The 22,994-nt window shown below is 38.6% G+C and overlaps 1 protein-coding gene across 1 annotated transcript in view; it reads right to left on the reverse strand.

Moving 5' to 3' along the window:
- The window catches only part of ETFA (electron transfer flavoprotein subunit alpha), a 28,981-nt gene extending 6,188 nt beyond the window's left edge, over positions 1 to 22,793 (reverse strand). The window contains exons 1-9 of the mRNA XM_057368704.1: positions 22,709 to 22,793; positions 16,844 to 16,993; positions 15,008 to 15,089; positions 14,825 to 14,907; positions 13,240 to 13,339; positions 11,929 to 12,039; positions 10,715 to 10,816; positions 9,858 to 9,926; positions 8,771 to 8,853 (exon numbers count right to left, since the gene is read on the reverse strand). Of these exons, the coding sequence (XP_057224687.1) occupies positions 8,771 to 8,853; positions 9,858 to 9,926; positions 10,715 to 10,816; positions 11,929 to 12,039; positions 13,240 to 13,339; positions 14,825 to 14,907; positions 15,008 to 15,089; positions 16,844 to 16,993; positions 22,709 to 22,747 (819 nt within the window). The 5' untranslated portion in view covers positions 22,748 to 22,793. The remainder of the gene's footprint in view (positions 1 to 8,770; positions 8,854 to 9,857; positions 9,927 to 10,714; positions 10,817 to 11,928; positions 12,040 to 13,239; positions 13,340 to 14,824; positions 14,908 to 15,007; positions 15,090 to 16,843; positions 16,994 to 22,708) is intronic.
- Between the last annotated feature and the right edge of the window lie 201 nt (positions 22,794 to 22,994).

Genomic DNA, 22,994 nt, shown 5'->3' on the forward strand with positions numbered 1-22,994 from the left:
TTTTTAAAGACACATTACTGTAATTTGATTTTTTTTTAGTGCAATTCATTAAGTGCCAGTCATCCAGACTACCAGATACTCTTATCAGTCTGCTTAACATTGTGAAGTTCAGTCTTTGGAAAGAATCCAGCTAACCAGGAGCCAGATGCCTGTGAATATATTCTATTAAAATATCTAGGAAAGACAAGGATGTTTCATTAAAAGGACATTTGTAAATCACCAGGCTTGTCTAAAAGCAGTTTTTATGCATCTAGGCCATGGCATGCTAGGTTGTGTGCTTTTGGCTTCCTGGCTCAGACAACTGGTCCTTTCAGTCAGCTCTATCACCTCAGCAATGCTTTCATACAGAAAACACTCAGGACAGCAGGGTCCTTACAACAGTTCTATGCTGTAAAAGAGACCTGACTGCTTAAATATTAGTTTTAATCTATTCTACAGTTCAGTAGAAGAGACACAAAGGACCCACAATGTCTAAATGATAATGATTCAGGACTGTTCACTGCTGTCCACGAAGAAAATTCAACTGTCATCCAGAGAGGTCATAAAATATTGAGAAATTCAAATCCTTATTTATTTTTAGAGTAATAACCTTCTTTTTATGTTTTCCCTGAAATCACTAACTTCTATCAGCCTTTTGCTGAGTCCTACCATTGCTGTGGCAGAGTTCAAAGTCCCAGGTCAGGACTGTAGCCCCAAGCCCTGGGAAGCCAGTGAGGRAGGGAAGCAGAAAGCAGCTGGGTACCCCAGGGCAGAGTCCCTTCCAGAGYGTGCTGGGCCATGGCAGCACAGAGCTCAGCAAGTTCTGGAAGGGGCTCACAGTCCTTGAGAGCTCATCTGGCCAGGAGACCCACGGCAAGCACAGAACAGATGAATCGGAGCCTGGGTCGCACCTCTCAGGGGCCACACATGGCTTTACACCAACTTCAAGTTCCAGCTTTTTGGAACCCTGGAAGCTGCTCTAATTACTGCTGTCAGGCAGCTGATCCACAGCCCCCAGTTACAGGCACTTACAGCAAAGTCCAGGACATGGAGCAGCATTTACCAACTCCCTGGTGCTGGGCACGGGCAGATTTTCACTGGAGGGCTGCTGCCAGCTCTGTGTCACRTGAGAATGGGCAACACAACAGCACACACATTCCAGACCAAGGGGGKCACTGCACTGTCTCATACAAATGAAGTTCCAAAAGCAAATGAAGTAAAGAAAGTGAAAGTTTGGTGGCATAAGGACATGGACATCAGGTTAGAAAATTGTTTTTGCTCACAGTAACTTCATTTCACACCGGAAATACTGTACATACATCACAGCTATGCCACAAGTAATTTTTTATGAGGTAGCTGGCAGACATCAGCACAGGAAAAGGACCAGAGAAGAGAGCTGATGGCAAGGAAGGGCAGAATGGAGGGAACACATGGCACAGGACACCAAATGGACCAAACAAGTCATTGCATGATAATCATTAAATTGGAAAAAAACCTCTTTAGCTATTCCCTAAACTCTATTTCAGCTTCAAACATACCCAGCTTATACACTGGCACACTGCACAAATCTGCACATCTGGCTGCTGAATCCATACAGTTCCATGCTGTTTGGATAAATGCACAAGAGTTCTRTATGTGGATGATTGCATTACCAATATTCCTGTGCATACAGACTCTTCCAATTATTTATGGAATAATTTGTGGCATATGATTATTACTTCATTTATACTTATGAGAATATTTAAACATGCCTTAGGCTGCCTTGGGGCAGTTAAGGGACATTTGCTTAAAAGAACTACAACAGTTTTTATTTCAACGCCCCTTTCAGTGCCTTTGAAGGGTGCTGTGACAGACCACGGTGCAGCCACAGGTGCCCCACAAGCTGAGGTAGCTGCTTTGCAAGCATGTTGTCAGCTGCTATTGATTTTTATGACAATTTTTGAATTATGCTGAAAACCTCCAATGCACATCAATTTATCATCCTACCAATGGCATGCTTTTAAACTGGTCAGTTTAATAAACCCTTCTGGCATGCACATTCTTTTTAAAGGCAAATCAGATATTTTATTTTCTTTGCAGGAGTGAAAGGACAATGAAATTAGAAAGAAATCTTTGTGATCAAAATGGCTTTGTACAAGAGATTCCTTCCCATTACAAGCTATTAACCCAATAAAATATTTTCTAGTGTGACAGAAGTTCATCTCTATTACACTGCATATCACACACTTCTCCAGTATGTACTGCTTTGATGCARCTGAACACTTTCTGTTCAAGAAGCACACATTACTAAACTAGAGCCCAACTACAGTTTCTTTTTCACTTTAAGAACCTTTGATCAGCCAAGCTATGTAATTACTCTTAAGCGTGGTTAGGGTGTCTGCTGGAGTGCAGGGCCATACAGCAATTTTTTTCYCCTCTCTCCAGGGAAAAGCACATCAATTGCTTTCAGCTAAATGCACTCACATATGAATATTTTAGTACAATTTAATGTTTCTGCACCAACCCCAAAGGAGCAGAGCATCAATTTGTGAACATAGTTTTCTTGGAGTTAAAAGCTACACTGGATAATGCAGGATGAAAGGGGTTGTCAATCCTTAGCTTTTTAGCAAGTCAGAGAAAGACAGTCTGTAAATTCAGTCCCAGCTGCATACAAACAGCTCTCTAAAGTTTACCACTATAAAGCTACTTTTCAACAATAGTGAATTATCAGAGGAGATATTCCAAAAACAATTTCCCAAGCACAGTTGGTTTTCCCAATGCTATTCCCATCTGCTACCTACCTAACAGCCCCAGCCATTTATACCATGCAAAGTGCACCTGCTGGTCTGTTAATAACACCCACAAACTTGATGTACAAATAACACATTCCTGCAAAGCAGTGAGCTGACCACAGCAGAAATTATGTACCATGCTTTTGAAGAGAGGAACTTTGGTATCTCAATATTCCCTTGTATGTGTAACAAATTAGGAAGTAATAAAGATCTTATCATTGATAAGCAAAGACTAAAACATTTTTTAAATAAGTACAATCCAGACAAGAGGTGTAACAATTCGCATGATGCCAAGAGAACTAATTAGTTTGTTCTGTTGTTAGTGATTTTAGGTAAGAGCCAGAGAACAAAAAAGAACAAAAATACTAAAATAAAATGTGCTTTCTTTCACTTCCCTTATGCTTCCTCACAAGAGGATGAAGGGAAACAGATATGCCAATCTGAACAAGCAAAGGATCCCTAGGAAAGCGATAGGAAGTAACACTCCAGGACAGTCAGCATCCACTTATTACAAAGAAATACAAAATACAGGAATTATGTTAACTGTAGGTAATGCTGTGCCTCTCCCTTCCTGCTACTCCCAAGGTAAGATGACAACTAGTAAGTGCTAAAAAGCCATTCACTGCAGTGAAAGAGATGCCCAGTCAAATACTGGGGCATAGAGAGGCTCAGAAAGCATCCCATCCTCTTGTAGAAGAGAGAGAGCAACAAGAATTCCACTGTTCTTCCACAATTTTGGTGCTTTTCAACTGAAGCAACATCTCACTTTTCAGCATCTCACCTGAAGCTGCACCTCTAAGATGCCTCTTTTCCCCTCATTATTACTGTCAATTCCTGACAGTTGTAAATCTGCCTCCCTTTTGAAGTTCCTTCAATCTATTACAGCCAGAGAGCTACTAGCATGAAACTGAAGCAGAAGCAGTGAAGCCAAGCAGTTTCCTCCTGGCCATCATATCAGAACTACACTGAATTCCCATCTGCCTTGCTCATCTGAGGTTTCTCAGCACATGCACCTGCCTTCTGTGCAATCATATCACATTTCTAGTGCAATCATTTCATCCAGTGTCAATTATTACTACATTACATATTTTCTAACTTCTGCCTTCCTGAGTTTTCCACCTCACTTTCTGGTCATCTGTTAGTGTTTTGTGCCCAATGTTGAAAGTAACAAGACARMAGAAATGGAACAMCTTAAAATWAAAAAAAAAWWAAATAAAAAACTTCTAAAAAAAAGTTGTTTTGCKGGCTAGGAAATCTTATAGCAAAAACTAAGGCAGTTCTAGAGTTAGACCCTGAAAGAGCACTAATTTTAGAAGAGGGATCATTTGAACTCTGAAGAGATTAAATTAGAAGGACGCCTTTCAGGCAGCAGCTGATCCTTCACAAGGTCGGAGGGTAACAATATAAACACACACTTGCCATAAAAAACACCTCTCAGTGTCATTGAGATTTTGGTTTTTTCCWGGGGACAAGAAGTTGAGTGTGAGAWAATSCCAGTACAACCCCATCTTCCTTCAAAAGCTGAAGGAAGGATATAATTAATTAGAATAAGATGCAAGGGAAAACCTGGGAAACCATGAGAGCAGTTTGGGCATTTGAAGATAGGTGCCTGGTGGCATTGCTGYAGGAATTCCCAGCTGGATCATGGATGCAGCTCCAGAAGGAGGTCTGCAGGTCCCACCCAGTAGCAGCAGCCCTGAAATGCACTTTTCATAGCCCAGCTGGCTCAAYAGCATCGGATCCCCTGATGTCAGTGAACATCAGGCACCCCCGGTGCCTCTTCCTCACCAACCTGCACTGCAGAGGTCAGAGACCAAAAGAACCTCTGAAAGGTTCAAAGCAGTTGCTTTCCTTTTCTCACAAATCAGTTTATTTTTTGTTAACTATTAGACAAACATGTTTGTGAGAAAGATTATATATTGCTTTGCATGTTGGAAATGTTGCTAATTAAGCCTTGGGTAAGCAAAGCTCATACTGAACTAATAAATGAAGCATTCATGTTCCATTGAAAAAAAAATTATTTATTTCTTCCCCTCACATGTTTGGTTTTTTTGTTTTTTTTTTTTTTTTTTTTTTTTTTTTTTTTTTTTTTTTTTTTTTTTTTTTTTGTAAACATGAGAGAAAGAACTGGGAAGATTTTTCCTGTGAATGCTAACACCCCTGACTATTTCAAACTTCTTATCTTACAATAGCATTTACTCTGGGGTGGTGGTGGCTTGATTTGTGTAGGGAATTTAGTATTTTCTAACTTAACTATTTAGTAGGTAAGTTATATTTAGTAGCAGGCACTCATAAGAAGGATATTTTTATCCAAAWCCAACGTATTTGAACATTTTTACAAGGGCTTCTTTCTTAAACAGAAACTACGTACAGTACTTAACCTGAGAACTGAATTTCATTTTTCTCCAGAATACCTGCATATAAGAAATAGTGGGGAAAAATGGCTTCTAATTGTAAAAAATATACTAAAATGATTGTCACTGATTAAAGACACTGAATATACTAAACTGTTTTTTTTTAATTAGGAAGAAAACATTTTCTATTTTAATAGATCAACTTAAGTCTAAAAATTTTCTTCCTTCCATCTCATCAAATAATTCAAATCTGCCTTCTCTTTCATGAAATGGAATGTTCAAATAGGAGCTGCAATCACCTGAAATCAACAGATAAAAAAGGAACTAACAGAAACAAAAAATATACACTGAAGATTTTAACAACTGGAATAAAATTGTACAGGAGAAAAATTGCCAAAGATCAACTCAAAACCCAACAATGTGCATAAACATCAACATGAACAAAACCTTGAAGTGTAACAGTCCAAGGCTATTTCAGAAGAGCAGATGTGCTGTGTAGAACCAGGGCTCAAACAGACACAAGGTGAAATCYGTGCTCTTTAATTAACTGTGTTCTTCRATCACTTAAGCAAAATGAACTCCARTTGTTCCTTGAGTGGCAGTGTTTTCATGTATCAATACCTCAGCATTTTGGAAAGCTGCTGTGGCTSTGAGCTTCTTGGGTCCTGTGATGCATTGTCTGGGCTGCATTTTTATAAACTGAAGCCAGTCACAGAATTATGAAGTACTAGTGACCAAAATTASCCCTCCTTCCCCAAATCCACAACTGAAGGCACAGGGGAAGAAATAAGCAGCCCTTTTAGACCATTATCTTCTTACCCAGCAATAAGCACAGAAACAGCCCCCAGCAGTCACACAGAAAAAGCAGTAGAAGCTTCCTGAGCTTGTGAATAACCCTTCTCCCTCTGTAGTCTCAAAACYGACCCAATTCCAGAGTCCTGGAAAACAAGGCATTCCAATCCTCCACTGAGACCAGGCAAGAGACTATTAATAGAAGTTTAAGAGCACACACGAAGATACTTTCCCATCAGAAGCCAACAGCTGCACAGGAGAACAAGCGTGAATCAGACTCCAAGAGATTCTTCCATCTGAAACTCATCCCCTGCTTAAAACCCACACACCCAGAAGGGCACCCCCCATTCAACTGTAGCTCAACTGAACACCAACTTCAGCTCTCAGCTACTCTGACCAACGTACAAACCTACTTTGCAATTCTCCAGATCCAATGGCACAAGCTCTCCCTTAACTACTGACACCAAGCAAGTCTCATCACAGAAAAAGCAGCATCTTCTGAGAACTGCTAAAATAGCCAGTGTCATCCTGACCTGATCRAAAAAGCTCAGTTCCACTCCTTCTTCAACTCTATCTTCCACTGCAGAGAGTAATTTTCTGAAGTACCAAAAACAGTCAAGTAGAATTAGGAATGTTAAATGAAGAACTGGTAGCTTTCAGCAGCTTCATATTTAAGATACCTGTCCAGCACATTGAAAAATTAAATCCTCTCATCAGCAACTCKGTGGGCTTCGTACCAGTTCAACTTGTACTTTCATTACAGTTAACATATAGTACCTTCCATATTTCTAAGCCCCTGAATGCTATCCTTGCATGTATTTTAAGATCCAGACTRAATATCTGAACAACTTGAAGGAAGAGGCACATAATTTCCAGTACTCTGCACAATTCACTATTTAAAAAATATTTGTAAAGACATGAGATGAGAGAAAAATGCATCAGCCTGTGGACAAATAGATGGAGCAGCATGCAGTTGTGCCAGTTTAGATCATCGATGACACCACAGTTTTACATTCATTCATCAGTCCTGACTAAAGGTTATTTAACAATCCTCCAGAAGAAGACAATGACGACACTGATGTGATCCTATGATGTGGCTTTATGTTCTTATGACTCTCACATGGGTCATCTGTGGCAAAATACAGCATTGTACCATCATCAAAAACCAGCCTTTTTTGTTTCAACACAATTGTTTATATGGCCTTGACTCTGGAAAAAATATTCATTGTTGAGCCTTAACACACAAACCAGAGCTGAGCTGTCTTCAAATTAATATTCTCCACCTCATTAATGAATATTTGGTAGTGAAGAACTAAGGATTGTTACTCTCATCTCCTGCCCTTTCAAAACRCAGTTAAATGACATTTAGCTGACACCCTAGTAAACAGAGAGTTAGGGTTGCATTTATAATCCATATTATAATCCAAATTTCCTTACATAGCAGAGGTTAATATCAYGGCTATCAAGATTTTGGAATGACCTTAGTTTTATCAGTAGGTCTGCTTCTCAGAAGGTGTTTTGTTGTAGATTTACAGGTTAAACATCAGCATGCCTAGCAATAACTCCACTCAGCCCCATAGGGTTATCATCAGATGGCCCCTGATGCAGACTGCGAGAAAAATAGCAAACCCTACCCACAACTCAAGACAGCAGAAATCAGAAGCACAAAACATCTTGTTCAAGAGACAGAGCTGACAACAGAAACACAAGTTCTTGCCTTTGATATCCAAGTATTGCTCTATCCTGTTGGATGTTTTACAGGAAAAATAATGGTCATGGTTTGAATTTCTTAAATTTGCAGCAACGGTACAAAAGCAAAATATTTCAGATCCTATCAAGGCTTTGAATATGCACAGCTTTCTAGTATTATTTAAATTATTATGATTTGGTAAATGCAGCAGCTGAAATGTGGTTTCTCTACTACATTCCAGCTCCCTCTTCCTTTCTGTCTCGTTAAACCATTAACAAGTAGAAAGTTGCTCCTTGGTGCCTTCTGTTACCATACACAAAGAACTGCTTACTGAGAGGCTGAACCTTTACTCCAGTGTGAAACTCAGAGTACCCCTGACAGATCTTCACATCTCTGTAGGTTCTCCTACACTGAGGTGAGCTACATTTGTATCTTCTTATTTACAAACATTCAAATATGCTTTTTCTGGCTACATTTTTCCTTGCATGCCTTCAGATCATAAAGGAGAATGAAAGAAGTCTCAGACTTATGTGTGACAAAATCCTACACAGATACCAAAAGACAYAGAAATCAGTTCCCTGTTACACTGGGATGCAGAAATAGCAGAAGAGGATGTGCAGCATGTTATTAAGCCACTCAGAATCTGTCCTTCTTGGTATTCCACTCTACAGCAGGAAATCTGTAGATTATTTACCGCCTAGATTTCTTCCACTTTAATTTCTTCCAAAAATTTTGCTCTGACTATACTGCAATAATCCAGTAACAGTTACTAGGTTTTTTTTTTTAAATCATCCCATGTAAAAACCCAGAACACACAATTACCAGAGATGCAGCCATGGATTGATATAATTTTGAGTTTATGTCAGTAATGACATCTTTTAGCATATCAATGCCAGCTGCTAGGAWGCTAAAAAAAGTTCAGGCAACTATGAAAAAATCCAGCATGCAGACCCCTGACAAAGCCATATTAGAACACATCCGACTGACCCAAAGGAGAGATTTCCATCTCMGCTTGCTTCCATCACTTTGTAAATGCATGCTCAAGTGACAGTATCACAGTGGGCACATTATGATGTTCCTGCTAGGCTCAGTATTAAGACTCAGCTCATCTCCAAGTGCTTGCTCTGAAGGGAAATGCATGCTAGAAAACATCCCAGCTCTAGGAGAGRGATTTCCATACTTACTGGTGCTACTATTTTGCCCGTCTGTCCAACTTGCAGGTCATTAGGAACAAAGCCAGCATCAACAGCTGCACGGGAAGCTCCAACTAGTTGAAAGAAAATATTTCCAATGTTTTCTTTTAAAATATTTGTGAGCCAAATTTATATCACCATAAAAGCCCATGCATTTTACTGAAGAGTCCCACACTCTAAGGGCACATATTTAAAAACTTCCCTCTTAAAAGCTCTTATGGTAATCCCTCTCTATACCACTAGCTAGAAACTTCCAAATACTAAGTGCTAATGCACTTCATAAGCAACAGGAAATCCTTACTCCCAGCACCAAAGGGCCATATACTTAAAACCAAGGATTTCAATCTGGCATATTTCCATGATTTTTTTCTCACTGCTTTGTCAAAAGAAGATTTTCCCATAAATGCTTTCCCAAAACGTTCCTTCAAGTCTGAATAGAACATATGTGCCATCTTGTATTGCTGTGAATCTCAAAAGTCAGGCATGGTAAAGAAAAATATCAAAGTAAACTTGAAAATGCCATATGGACTTTTAGTTAGCAAAGAGACCAATTTAAAAACTAAGCCAATCATGTAAAACTACACACTTATACACATGCAAAAGCTAAAACTAATGGAGTTAAAACATTGAAGCAATCAGTTCCTCCATCTTTCCCAAACTTTCTATAAAATACTTTGCTGAAACATTGTATATGGTTTCTCCTGTTAATACAAAAGCACAGCAAAAGGACAGAATCCCTCGCACTACAACAGCGTGAATGGGACTCTTTGAAGGAGTAGCGTAAAAGAAGGTATGAACAAAGTGTCAGCTCCTCAAAATGAGCTAYGACATCTTCACTTTTTGTTTGCAAGTTTCTGTTCTGGAGATTTCAGACCAGGAGATATTACAGTTTAGCATTTTGCTTCATACATGGGCATTTAAATGTAATTKACAAAGCTTTATCTATTACTAAACTAAAAACATTTCAACAGTTTGATGGAGACATGACAATAAAAGATTTGAAGATGAATCCTGGTTTTAATGTGAGCTTTTTAAATATAATAAACAGGATTAGAGAAAAACAGGAAAACAAGTTTACCTGCAGCATTCAATTGATCCGCAAGGTCATATAACAACTTAAAATTTTCACCACTCTTCAAACCCCTCCCTTAAAAGGTAAGAACAAAAGAACATCAAGAAAAAAARAATACATTTTAAGATTTTTTTATTGCCTATGCAAACTTTGTGTATGAGTAATAGCATTTGCAAAGACTCAAAGATATGCTTGCACARGGTATTTTTGGATACATTACTAACCAGTATTTAATATTTGGAGATTTAGCTTTTGTCTTTGCCATTAATATTTCATATGTATAAACCAACGCCACTCTGTCTTGTTTACTTCCTGCATGCAGCACCATCAAGGGCATTCTCCAAAATCAGGGAAACAGCATTTTTTAAACTAATATGTGCTCCCTCTGCTGGCTTCAGGAACAAAACACTGTAGTGGGATARCTAAGGAATCATTTTAGCCATAGGCATACAGCAAAAATCACAGCCCATCATGTGATACTGAAAGAGCCCAATACAATCATAATGGGTTTTAAAATCATTAAGGTCATTACATAATGTTCAGACTGACTGTAATGATCAGCAGTAACTTTCAACATGATAGATTTCCATCCAAGAAGCACTTCATATTACTAAAATTTTAAAGGGACTCACCAAACATGGCAACGTCCTTACAAAGCCTCCCAGCATATGCTAAACTCATGTTGTACCTCTTTACAAAACATACATGTTTGGTACTTCCCCAGTGGCCCCTCAGAATTACATCACAATTTCTTCTTTTCTTTTTAATGTATCACATTACARTGTTCTGCTACAGATACTATTTAAGCATGAGGTACCATTACTTAAATGCAACATCAGAGGGTTTTAATGTTATCCACTCACCACCCGATACAACCACTTTGGCACTGGTGAGCTCTGGCCGATCGCTTTTTGTCAGCTTCTGCTCAATCCATTCAGAGATCCCAACAGGTGGTGGAGGGGTCACTGCATTCACCAGATGAACSAAACATCCACAAGAAAAATGATAAAGCATGTGTTTTCAACATTTTAAATCTGAGCTTAAGCTTAATTCAAAGTTTGTTCTTCTATAACCAATTCTACCACAAGCTTTTATCAACTCTCAGTAGTTGCTCTGTGGCTCTGACTAAGCCTCTTTCACCAGGTGTGTTTAAGTAATTTACAGTACAAAGTGCACAAAAATTAATTCTGTTGTACATTAATACCAATCCAGCATAAGAAGTGTGCTTTTTACCATCACGGGCAAACAAAGTCAATCAGGCAATGCACAGATAGTGCAATACGCTAACTTCAGTAACATTTGTTTTCTAACAGCCATAGATGTCAGAAAGCACCATCTCAGGGTGGTTCAGAGGCAGGTACTAAGCTACAAAAAAAGGCCTAGAGTGAAAAACAGCAGAGGTGATCAAATGTGGAACAGGGTACSCAGAGCAGTAGTGAAGTCTCTACCTGTGGACACACTCATGCTCCATGGGGCTGGACTACATGATCTCTACAGGTCTCTTCCAACCTCAGCTACTTTGTCACTCTGATTGGATTTCTCTATTACCAAAGCTACACTTGCTTCATTAATTTGCAAATTAAACAGATATAGTTAAAACTGATCTAAAACAACAACTGGGTGTTCTCAAATCAATGTAAACTGCCTCTGATTTAGCTTGATGATATAGTGACCTATCTCAATTGCAATATGATTAAACCAAAACTGTGGAGAGCCAAACACTTCTATTTTTGCCCAGTCTTGTTTTGAAAACCAATCTGGTTATTCAACAGCTGTAACTCGTCCTTACTTAAAGTTTCAATTCTGCAGTGGCAGAAGTTTGGGCAGTGAGTGAAACAAGCACAGATTTCAGCACAGATAATCTCCATTTCTGGTCAAAGAAAATGAAGTAATTGAGCAGATAATCCCTRTCTTCTCTTAACAGGCATCACTAAAAAGTGCAAGTACCTGTATTAAAAGTATAAAGCTAACATGATGAGAGTTTTCTTTGACAAATACTCCTGCAAAACTTCACCATGCAGTGAGCAAAACCAACTCTATTACATTAAAACAACAGTATCCCAGAAAAAATACTCACATTTTTCTACACTGGCACTACCACCACTTGCTGGTGCAGCCTCAAATGAAGTTCCCCGTACAGTAAACACTTTAACTGCTTCATCACACTGCACAGTGCAAATAATATTTCCTAAAAAATAGTCACATTAAAAATGTAAAGATTACCAGACATACTGTGCTTAAAAAAAAAAAAACCTAAATAAAATTAATATCAAATCCACATTAACAGTTGTACTAGAATATGCAACATCCACAAAGGTACTTCCCAAAATTGCAGTTTTAGATGACTAAAACTTAGTACTTAATAAACAGAGATTACAAATACTTTAATTTACATTTTAGTCCCATGTTTCTAAAGTATTATTACAAATCCTCTATTTTAAAGAATACAAAGCTTTCCAATCATATCTTCTGAATGAGCTTTTAAATTTCAGAAGGGGTGAAAAACTACTCTGAAAATGCCATTSTTAAACATGAAGAATGTCTATAATTCAAAGTAGATCTTTTATCCTGTTTCATTTATTCATCAGAACTGAAGACAATGAGGCCTCCCCCCAAGTATCTTCGGGACCATGTTTCTCTCTATAATATAATACAATACTTCACGCTGGAGGCTGCAGGGAATGCTAACAGAAAAAAATGCTGCAACATTTTTCTAAACAAACTATTCACAAAGTCATCTTGAAACTGTGAATTACTGGGAAGTAACTTAAAAGCACAAAAGCACATTCTGGTACCATAACTCARAATGTAAAACCCTGCCACGTATGTGATACAATCCTAACACAGTAAAATCAAGAAACACAAGCTGATGAGCTCATATCTAAAATAAAACACCATGTCAGCCAAGCATTAGAGAAATAAGACTGAAAAATAATTACAAATTAAGTCAATAAAATATTATAAATAATTCTATCAATGTCTTCATAATTAGAAAAAATAACCCTGTGGTATCTTAAATCAGAACTAATGCTAGTCCTATTAAATAAAGCTGGACAATTAACTTTATATCTTATGCTTCACAAAATCTGATCAGAAGGGCATTAACAAAGAAACACAGCACATGGAAAGGACATGACCAAATTCTGTTCCTTAAGGTGACAGACCTGGGSTGGATGTGCTTGTATCAAAGCTGTTGGAATTGCTGCTTTCTCATCCAGGAAGCATCATACCCATCCCCAGGTTTCATTTTTTAGGAATCACAGCAATTCAGATTGTAATGTGAAAATTCCTATCGTATGTCACAATTTTAACTACAGGATCATGTAGAAAAGTTAGCAGTACTGGGTCCTTTATTGCACAAATACCACAACCTTTTGGGATTACCCACCTGCATAGATAGTTCTCACAAAAGTATCTGGGGACTGTATTTCAATAATGTCAGAAACAGGGGCAACATCAAGTTTGCCAGCCACTCTGGGAATAAGATTCTGGAAGTTAGAGATGAAAAGTTAGCTAAGTAAATGCTAAATACAATGTACAYGGTCAGTAAAAGAACACTGCTGACACAATTTTAACTTCTTACAATGCTGTCTCTAAGACATACAGAACTAAGATTTTTGTAGGGCTAGTCATATAGCTTTAGCAGGCAAATAAAATCCCATTACTGTAATAACATTAGACATTTTATGAGACTAACTGTAAGTAAACCCYTAATTCAATATCTTAAATTAGGAGACTTATTTGCTTCAAATATTCTAAAACTGAATATAGATGCCATTTACTCAGAAAATTGACAATTATGGATTGCTGAGCCCTTAGCACTTCAAGGGGAAAAAAAAAGCCATTTTTGGAAGTTAGATGCCAAAAACAATAGGAAAAAAACCTCTGCACTCTTCCCCCAAAACAAAAAAAAATTAAAATTAATACTAAAATATATATTTTCTTGCTCCAAAAACTTCCTCTAGAAAAGTACTTAGCACTCTCAGGAGTGGGAAGAAGGATAAAAAGAGCAGCAGAAATGATGAAGAAATCAATGATAATAAGATGACTGCTTGCTTTTTGTCTGCCTCCTAATCTGGTACAAGAAAAAGGGCCCAGTTCTGAAATCTTAACTCCCATGAAGCACTCAAAAATGGCAGTGTAAGCTGTGTAATCTTTAAAGCAAAAGCCATTAACTTTTACTATGACACTGCAGCTCAAATTAAAAAAAACAAACTTATAGACTTTAGGTACACAAAGATTTCTCTTAGCAAAAATACAAGCATATGGATTGATATTGATTGCAAGTGAAAGCAGCTAGAGGGAAGGCCGATTCGTTATTTGTCCTACATCGGCAAGATTTCTGAAGGATCCTTTTTCTCTAACTTAGCTGCATCACAATATTGCCCAAATTCTTAGTACTRAGGCTCTCTCTCACTTATAAACACATTCCTTAAAAAATACAAGTTTTGAATAATTGTATTTTCATTAAAAACCATCTTGGCTGGGACTTAGATCTGTGTTATTTATATATGTTTACACACATTTCCATGTATATGACTTATATYGCAGATGCAAATCCCACTCCAAAAAAAAAAAAAAGTTTGCTTCCAATAGGTCTGCATGCTTTGATTTCAACATACAAATAACAGATTTTTCATCTTGATTMGCTGTGCTTTTCCATACAATTTTCATGCTTTCAGATCACTTAATCTGGTTTGCCTTATTGTACATTTTGCCTTGTGYCCATAGGACTGGCTGGTTACCACAGAGTATTTCTTCTATAATATTTTTTTCTCATCAGCCCATGAAAGAACTCAAATACGAATCATGAAATCTAACTAATGACATGTTAAGCAAACTACTGTAAYAGTGTTTGCAAACTCAAAACTGTCCACGGCTGATCTCTCTCAGGCCTTTGAATCACAGTCTTACATACAGCTGTGTCTGTCTCTTTTCTACAAGAACTTTTTGATGTACTTTGATCTACTTACCTTCCCAAAGGCAGATGCTCCGGCACAAATGTGAGTGTAATTAAATTTTTTATGAGTTTCCACAATYAAGGGAGTCAGCTCCTCTGAGAATAAAAATATATTGCTCAGTATTTACAACTAGCTTCGATCACAAATATAAATAAATATAAATTGCTTTAGTCAATAGGTAAGAACAATTCTTACCTGCTAGAAATCCCTTGTACACATCATGCTGAGCAACGAGAACTTTTGCAACACCCTGCACTTTGCTGAGTTCTGATGCTACCTAYGATTACAAGTGAACTATTATTAATTTGTATTATAACAGGAACCACAAACATAAAACAAGGAGTCCCCACTGCAAATAGCTCACAGCCTGTAGATTAGTTAAAACCAGAACGAAAAACACATGAATTTCAAAATCAGAACAAACMTCAATGGAAAAAATGCACATCTTCTGACTCACAGTATAGTGCCTTATTGGATAATGAAAATGAATTTGTGAATAAGAAAACTATGAAGTAAATCAAACTTAGAAAAACTTGCCTACTGCACGCAGAGCTCCACGCTGAACCAAGCATTTCTTACAGCAGCCAAAAACAATCACATTTGGGGATTATTGCTCATTATTCCAATACAATCATCAAGAAACCAATCCTACTTTGTTTTAGATCAGTCAATACGTACCACACAAACAAATACAAATCAACAGCGATGTTATGATCTTTCTCCAAATTCTAGGAGCAACCCTTTGTTTGCATCTGACTTTTTGCCCATTGATGCGAAGTATATTTTCAATTTATATTTATGGATTTTTTTCCCTTAAATTTGCACAAGTGAAGTTTAAATGATAAAAGGGTTATTACAGATCAGAGAGAAGAGGACTGACAGCAAGGTCTGGAGTCCACATGCATCATCCAACAACCAGCGTAGCTTTACTGAGTTTGATGAGTATCAGTTTACCCTCAAAAATTAACAAAAGGAAGTAAAGAAAAACTCCCTAATAGCTGCTGCAGAATATCTGTTTGAGTAACTGGCTCTTAAATAAAATCCCCAAACCTTCATTTTTTATAAAATACTTCTTCCCAGTATGACATACAATGCCAAACAGACTCCATACACTTAGCATTAAAACAAACAAACATTACCAATCATTTTTCTACTATGTGAGTACACAAATAAGAAAAATTGAAGACACATATATCAGGCAATTATTTATATTTTTATGTTTTGTTTTCTGATTTAGATAAATATCTGCTTCATCTGCACCTCTAACACCTGAATAGCTACTGAGATTTCTCTATCTACTCATGAATAAGCTGCTGTGAATATGCCTGTTTCATGAGATACTACATGTTGCTTTCAAAATAACAGTTCATAAACACTATGTAAATATTAAGCATAATTGTTGTACTTCTGCGACTCCCACAAGAGTAAATCATGCTGGAATAAAAGTGCCACTAATGTACTAACTACATTATCTTTAGATTTTGCACAAAAAAAATTCCACTTAAAATACACAGCTAACATACACGGAACTTTTTACTTCTCAACTTCTGAACTTGAGAAGCACTCAGTTCAGAATTCTGGGTTGCAAACAAACTCCATACAACTAGCAGCTGGCTAGTAAAAGCTACTTGCTCAAAAGCCCCATTTGTCACTGTGTTGTTTCACCTCTGCTGGTTTCCATTTAAACAAGCACAAGCTTCTTTCCAAATCCTTCRCACTGCAATACTTGTCTTTTAAACTTTACACAGAAATACCTTGTTTTAAAAGTTAATTGTTCTTTAGTGCTATAAAAATGTGCTTTTTCAAGCATGTAACAACCATTATTGATACTGCCTCTTGTGAAATGAAATCTATACCCGTATTTTCTCTTCAGAAGAGAAGMAGTTCCAAGTGCAGGACTTTTCTAACAGATTAGCAATTCTCGGCACAGTTTCTCCTCACTACAGATTATTTTTCAGGCCGACCAAGATGCTGCCACGTATTGTTTCACTGCATTCTTTATTTCATYGGTATGAAAATAGCATTTCCTACCTTGTCACAGCTGGTACCAGCTACCAARCATGAAACTTCCCCTCCCAGCTGCTTTGCCGCAGTGATGGTATTGAGTGTAATAGGCGTGAGAGACTCATTGTTGTGTTCTGCAACGACCAAGGTACTCTTACACCTCCGGAGCACCGATGCCTGAAAAGTAAGGGAGACACAGAGGAGTTGGAGACTTAGAATTTAAGTAAAAAACTGTTCCTTAGAGCATCCAAGGTACAGAAATTTATCAATTATACAAAGCRTAAAACACTGCTGCCAAACAAAACCGGCTAATTCTAGATAACTTTCATTTAGAGRATATATAAGGTGATAAAAATCTGCTTGACTTCAGCTTGCCTACAACATGCTGTGCTTAAACTAAAACTCCACAGGAAAATACTGAATAAAATTAAGAAAAACATTTTAACACATTACATTCAAGCTCTGTTGATCAACTTAACCAAGTACCTTAAAGAGCAAGCATTAGACCAGCAAAACCAAGACACAAGGAAATCACAGGTTGCAAATAAATATTTTCTTGGTTTTCTAGGGTTGTTCTCTGGCGGTGTTTTATTTTAAGTTTTAAACAAAATCCAGCTACAGAACCCACTTTTATATTTAAATACGTATAGAGGCAAAATTTTATGCAGTGGCTGGATGACAATTAAGCAGCAGGGGCTCACAGCCTGAAAACATGAGCAGAAATCTTTATAGGGATCAGTTTCATTTTTTTCCTCTTTTCCTTTAAAACRTTTGATATGTGAACACTTAGTCTACAACTACAATTTAATGGTCCTTAAATAATAATTTTGACCAATTCACCATCCACACACAAACTTGAACTTCTAAAGCAAAACYGAAAGAAACAAAAAAAGATAGAAAGAAAGGCAAAGAATCACCATGAAACCAAACCAAAATATTCTAAACTCTGAGACTTTCTAATATTCAGGTAAATGTTTGAAAAACATTATTCCTTCAAGACTAATATTATGGTATTATGGTAGGGAAAACATTTGGGATGGAAAAAGGAATATTGTCCTTCAAGTCTTTGCTTACCCCATGTAAAGCCTAACTAAAGACTCAAGTTATGATCAACGTAGGACARAACACATGGAAAACTAAATATATTCATGAATATGGAACAAATACTAAGACAACACTGAAGATGCACAGCCAAACACTGCTTTTTTAAACGTATATTCCAGCCCCATCTCCCCTCATACCAACATACGCTCACCTACAACTTCAAATTAAAAAAGCTTCAGAAAATATGAGAGGCTAAAATTTGCATCTGGACTTCAACCCCACAAAGCCTACCAAYATGCTGAATTTCAGAGAAAGCAAATCCCAAGGACTTCCCTGAAGCTAATCACAGTGCACAAAGATAAGTTTTTGCAGAATCTAGATCATAATTTGTCCTTTGGATTAAAACAATAAGGATTCTTGTAAAAGTGCTCTGCATTTAATCTTTTATGCTTAAAATTACTTGCTATGATTAACTATTCTAAGCTCGTTTGAAACCAATTGCCAGTAACAAAGTATTTATTCCCAATATAGACCAGACACTATATTTTTGATTATATTTCATACCTCATTTGCAATAAAAGTTATGAATTTAGCCTCCATTTGAAGAATAAATCCTTGCCTTTGTGGCAAAAAGCCCACTTCTCCAATGATTCACAGGGTAAAGTGGACCATGCTCCCGAGGATCCTCAAGTTTTCAGATTTCCAAAAGGAGACACATGCATTTTWAACACACATTTATTTCTGCCTGTATTGTAATTTTTTCCCTAAATAAGTACTGCACCACCATTACTCCAAAATAAGCTGAGAAATAATTATTTTTTAGCCAAAATGAATCTAAGTATGAACACAACCAATGGATGTTGCTTGAGCAGACTGGCTATTAGAGCATTATTTATGTATTATTTCTAAACCAATAATCAARCATTTTATATTTGTGGGCATATACACAGTATGCACACAAGTTCACTTTACAGATGCCGTTTCTGAACATAAAGACAAGACCAGATTCAAAATAAATTAAAAGTCACATTACACATTTTGGGAAAAAAAACCTAAATGACAGATGAGATTTCTACATGAGTTTAAATTTAATATACTGAYGCATATTAAATACTTTTTTCCAATAAACAAAGCCAAACCAAACAGACTTTTGTTAYAATAAAGAATCTGCAATAAAACCAGAAGGTAATTCATCCAGTCACATGGTCCTGAAAACTAAGAACCTGCAATGAGTCAATGATCAGGACAGGTAGTTATTTTGATGAAGTTACTGCTCAGTTGCACATGTGGGAGAACAGCCCATTACTTCACTGACATCATTTCTGCGCTTGGGCAGGATGTCTACTTTGAAGCCTAGATAAAATAGGAAGGGGGAAAATAAACATAACCAGCTGGCAGCAAGGGAAGAAAGCACACGAAATAAGACACACAGACCAATCAAACCATTGAAAACAATGCTTTAAGAGGGAACGACACTCAATGCTTGTGCCAMAGAAGGTTCCAGGTGAAAACCAAGCTCTGGAAAATCAGGCTATTCACAGAAATCAYCTCCACATAAATATCCCACCAACTTGGGCAACTGAGTACCTTCTGCAGCATGACAACAGATAATGACATGCCAGCAACAGGCAGGTAGAACTGGGAAGTTTATTTTCCCCACATTTAAGTACAAATCATAGCTAGGCACCTATGTTTCCTCTTCAGCAGAAACATCTGCACTTCCCCTCTGTTGGAAACTCTGAACAGTGATCCCGTTTATACCAAAATTAACATTTGYGAATTAAAACCATCCAGAATTTCCAACTTCCCCTTCCCTCCCCAGTATTCACTGTAAAGCAAACTTGGCCTCTGACTTCCAGATGTCTAAAAGTTGCTAAGATTAACCCAGATGTGCAATATAGATCAATTAAGCCACTTGCAAAACAGCCAAGGATTCATTGAATCAAATTGTCTCAAGCTTCCCCAAAGMATCTTTTTGGTGCCCACATTAGAAACCCAGCAATATTTTCCAACCAGAGCACAATAAATTTAAGCACAACATCTGGATTTCTAGGCTTCAGACAAAATACCAGAGATTGGTCACAGCTACTGTCCCAGCAAAACTTTAGCAATCTGGACACATCCAGTAGAGGTGCACAGGTAAAGCCAACACCTCACACATCCAAGGCACCCACTGAWTTTGCACAGACGATCTGCTCCTCACACAAAGCCACTGCAAGCTGAGCATGTGTTGGTCTTTCAGCACACAGAGAGGTCACCTGAACAGCACATACGGCCAGAATCTCTTAAATACTGTTTTGTTGCTTATACACTAAAAAACATATGTATGAAGAGCTGGAAAATCCCAGGGGAAGTGTTGTAAATCTTTGCTTGCTGCTGGGTGAGACTGATGTGCAGTACCCATGGCCTCTGCTGGCAGCAGTGGTTGCTAACTGCCTGCAGCCTGCTCCAAGGACACTCATAAATAACAGCAGAACTAGGAAATCACCCCTAACTAACACATGTAGCAGCACAGGAACACAAGATGGGTGAGCCAAAAAATCGTTTCAGGAAATGCAAGAGATGCAGCAGGTGAATTCTACATGGCCCCATGCTCCAAACGTGCATCAATAAGAAATAGGGTGCTAGAAACTTCACCTGGGAAACTGAAGTTTGTTTCCCTTTAGAGGAGCCCCTGGAAGTTACAGGAACTAAACCAAAACAGAAATTCACAAGGCAARGCACCAAACAACGGAATCCACACAGGTATCTCTAGAGCTGATGTTCTTAGCTGTTAAAGCAAACTGACCAGAAACTAAAATTTTAAAWCTTCTTAGTAGGAATTCTGTATCTCATGGAGAATCATTAACACTGCAAAAAGTTCCCAAGAAGGACCTACAGGAACTAGGAACTGGGGTACTACTAAAGATAAGGGCTACATTCCTAAGCAACAAAGCAATGCCTAATTCTGCAAGAGACAGTCTTGTAGCTGCAAAATTTTAAATAAATAAATAAAYAAATAAATTTAGTAAGCTCAAGGAGAAAAGGGAACTCTAGCAATAAAGCATATACTTCTAGAACCCCTCTACAAATGTGGCTACAAGAGGTCCAATAGCCAACTCTGTAACTCCAGGAAACACTGAAGGCACCTGAATTAAAAAGAAGCTATAACTGCAGCAAAGAACAGCAATTTAAAAAAAAAAAAARAAAAAARAAAAARAAAAAAAACCACTTTGCAAAAAGGATTTTGCAATCACAACAAAGCCTTAAGATTACAAAAGGATTGAAGCAGCAAGAGAAAGATGTAATATGCAATAAACTTCTCCATATATACTCCTTTTAAACCATTTATAAAAATCAGCAAAGCTATTTTGAAATACAGACAACACTGTCTGTATCTCAACACAGTGAGCTCCCTAAATGGCTTATCCCCACCTCTGCATCAACTTTTTGTGCACTTGTAGTCTCATTCCTCCTCACTACTCCCATCTTTAAGTTATGCAAAAGTCCAAATTTCCCTCCTGCTCATACTTCACAGGCTTCTCTCATCCTCTTTTTCTCCAGACTGCACTCATTCTTGAACTATGAGAGTCAGCAGGGCTAAACTCTGCACTTTTCAAATAGTGAAACAAACTGTAAGTTTGTTTCTCTTCTCTCCAGATTACATTGTTATCYACACACCAAAGATGTTACAAGCTTTGTTTTATAGTTTGAATGTGTGTGGCTGAAAACCAAGGAGCTGAACTCACATGTCYAGGCCATCAAACTGAACTGTGCAGTAAGCATGTGAATAAAGTACTATTTACATAGCAGTACCACATGTTCCAGGAGCTTCAGAGGTGAAGACCTTTGCTCTACAAAGCCTGCAGCCTAACAACAGCTGAGACATGCCCATGATTACAAGAGTTAGAATTTTCTGATTAAATTAATCATGTCTGACCTACTCTTGCTCCTCTTATAAGAGACTCTTATCACCTCAAACCAATTAATATAACCATAACTACTATTTCAGAGCTGTACTGAACTGTAATATCTGTAAAAATCTTGGAAAGCTCAAAAAGAATTTTGTGAGATTTAAAGCTGTTTACAAGGGTTATTTACACACAGTTCTAGTAAAGGGAGTATCTCCTCATCCATAGGAAGAGACTGAGCAGATATTTGGGGACATCTCATCAATCATCTACTCCAATTAACCTTGAGCTCACCTAGACCTTGGTAACACAGCCACAATGACACACCAAGCAGCAAATGGCCTCCAAAAGCCCAGCACTCCTCCCAGCTGAGCCATATRAAGGTGAAACCGGAGAAGCAACATGTGTTTTGCATTAGTTTCATCCACACAGGTTGTGAAAATTAAGGCAATCACATTGCTTCATAGGTGCGACTGAGAAACGCTGTATTAACCTGCCAATTCCCCAGAAAGCCTGTCCTTAAGTCACAAATATTTTTTTAGTGCTCTTAAGAGTGTGCCGTAACAAACTTCAGAAGTCTTCTCCATCTGTTGCTCGGCTTGTCCTGCTCAAGGGTGGATGCGAGCGAGCACTCCCAGAAGTTCAAGACTTCCCTGAAGCCTACGTTAGCTTTCCACACGGGACAACAGACCTCAACTCCTGCCTGCTGCGACCGCTGGAAAGGGCTTCTGGAACACCCGGTGTCCAAACACTTTATTTTTAACCGAGTGGGAGAGGAGTCCGGCGGCGCGGGGCGCTCGTCCCTCAGAGACCTCCTCGGCCACTGCTGCCGGGCGGGAGGAGCTGGGCTCCGCCCCGCGCCCCCTTCGCCCCGCTGGGCAGAGCCCGCACGGCCGGGGCGGCGGGARGGCCCCGCTCAGTACTCCCCGCGCTGCCTGAGGGCTCGCCCCGCACTCACCGCCCTCCGCAGCCGCTGCGCCGCCACCGCCCGCAACATGGTTCCGCCGYTCCGCACCGCGCCGCGCCGCTCTCGCGAGAGCAGCGCCGGCCCCGCCCCGCGGCCCCATTGGACCGACTGCCGAGCCAATGGGCGGCGGCGGCGGCGCGGGCGGAGAGCGGAGAGCGCAGAGTGCGGGCTGTCCGCCCGCGTCCATCGTCCCCGTACCCCGCGCTGCTTGCCGACTGCCGCACCACCCGCTGAATGCTGCAAGACTGGCTACTGCCCTCCTCTCTGCCCGGCTCTG

Source organism: Malurus melanocephalus, unplaced genomic scaffold (assembly GCF_030028575.1).
Source record: "Malurus melanocephalus ecotype Western Australia unplaced genomic scaffold, MMel_1.1 scaffold_96, whole genome shotgun sequence".
Classification (NCBI taxonomy): domain Eukaryota; kingdom Metazoa; phylum Chordata; class Aves; order Passeriformes; family Maluridae; genus Malurus; species Malurus melanocephalus.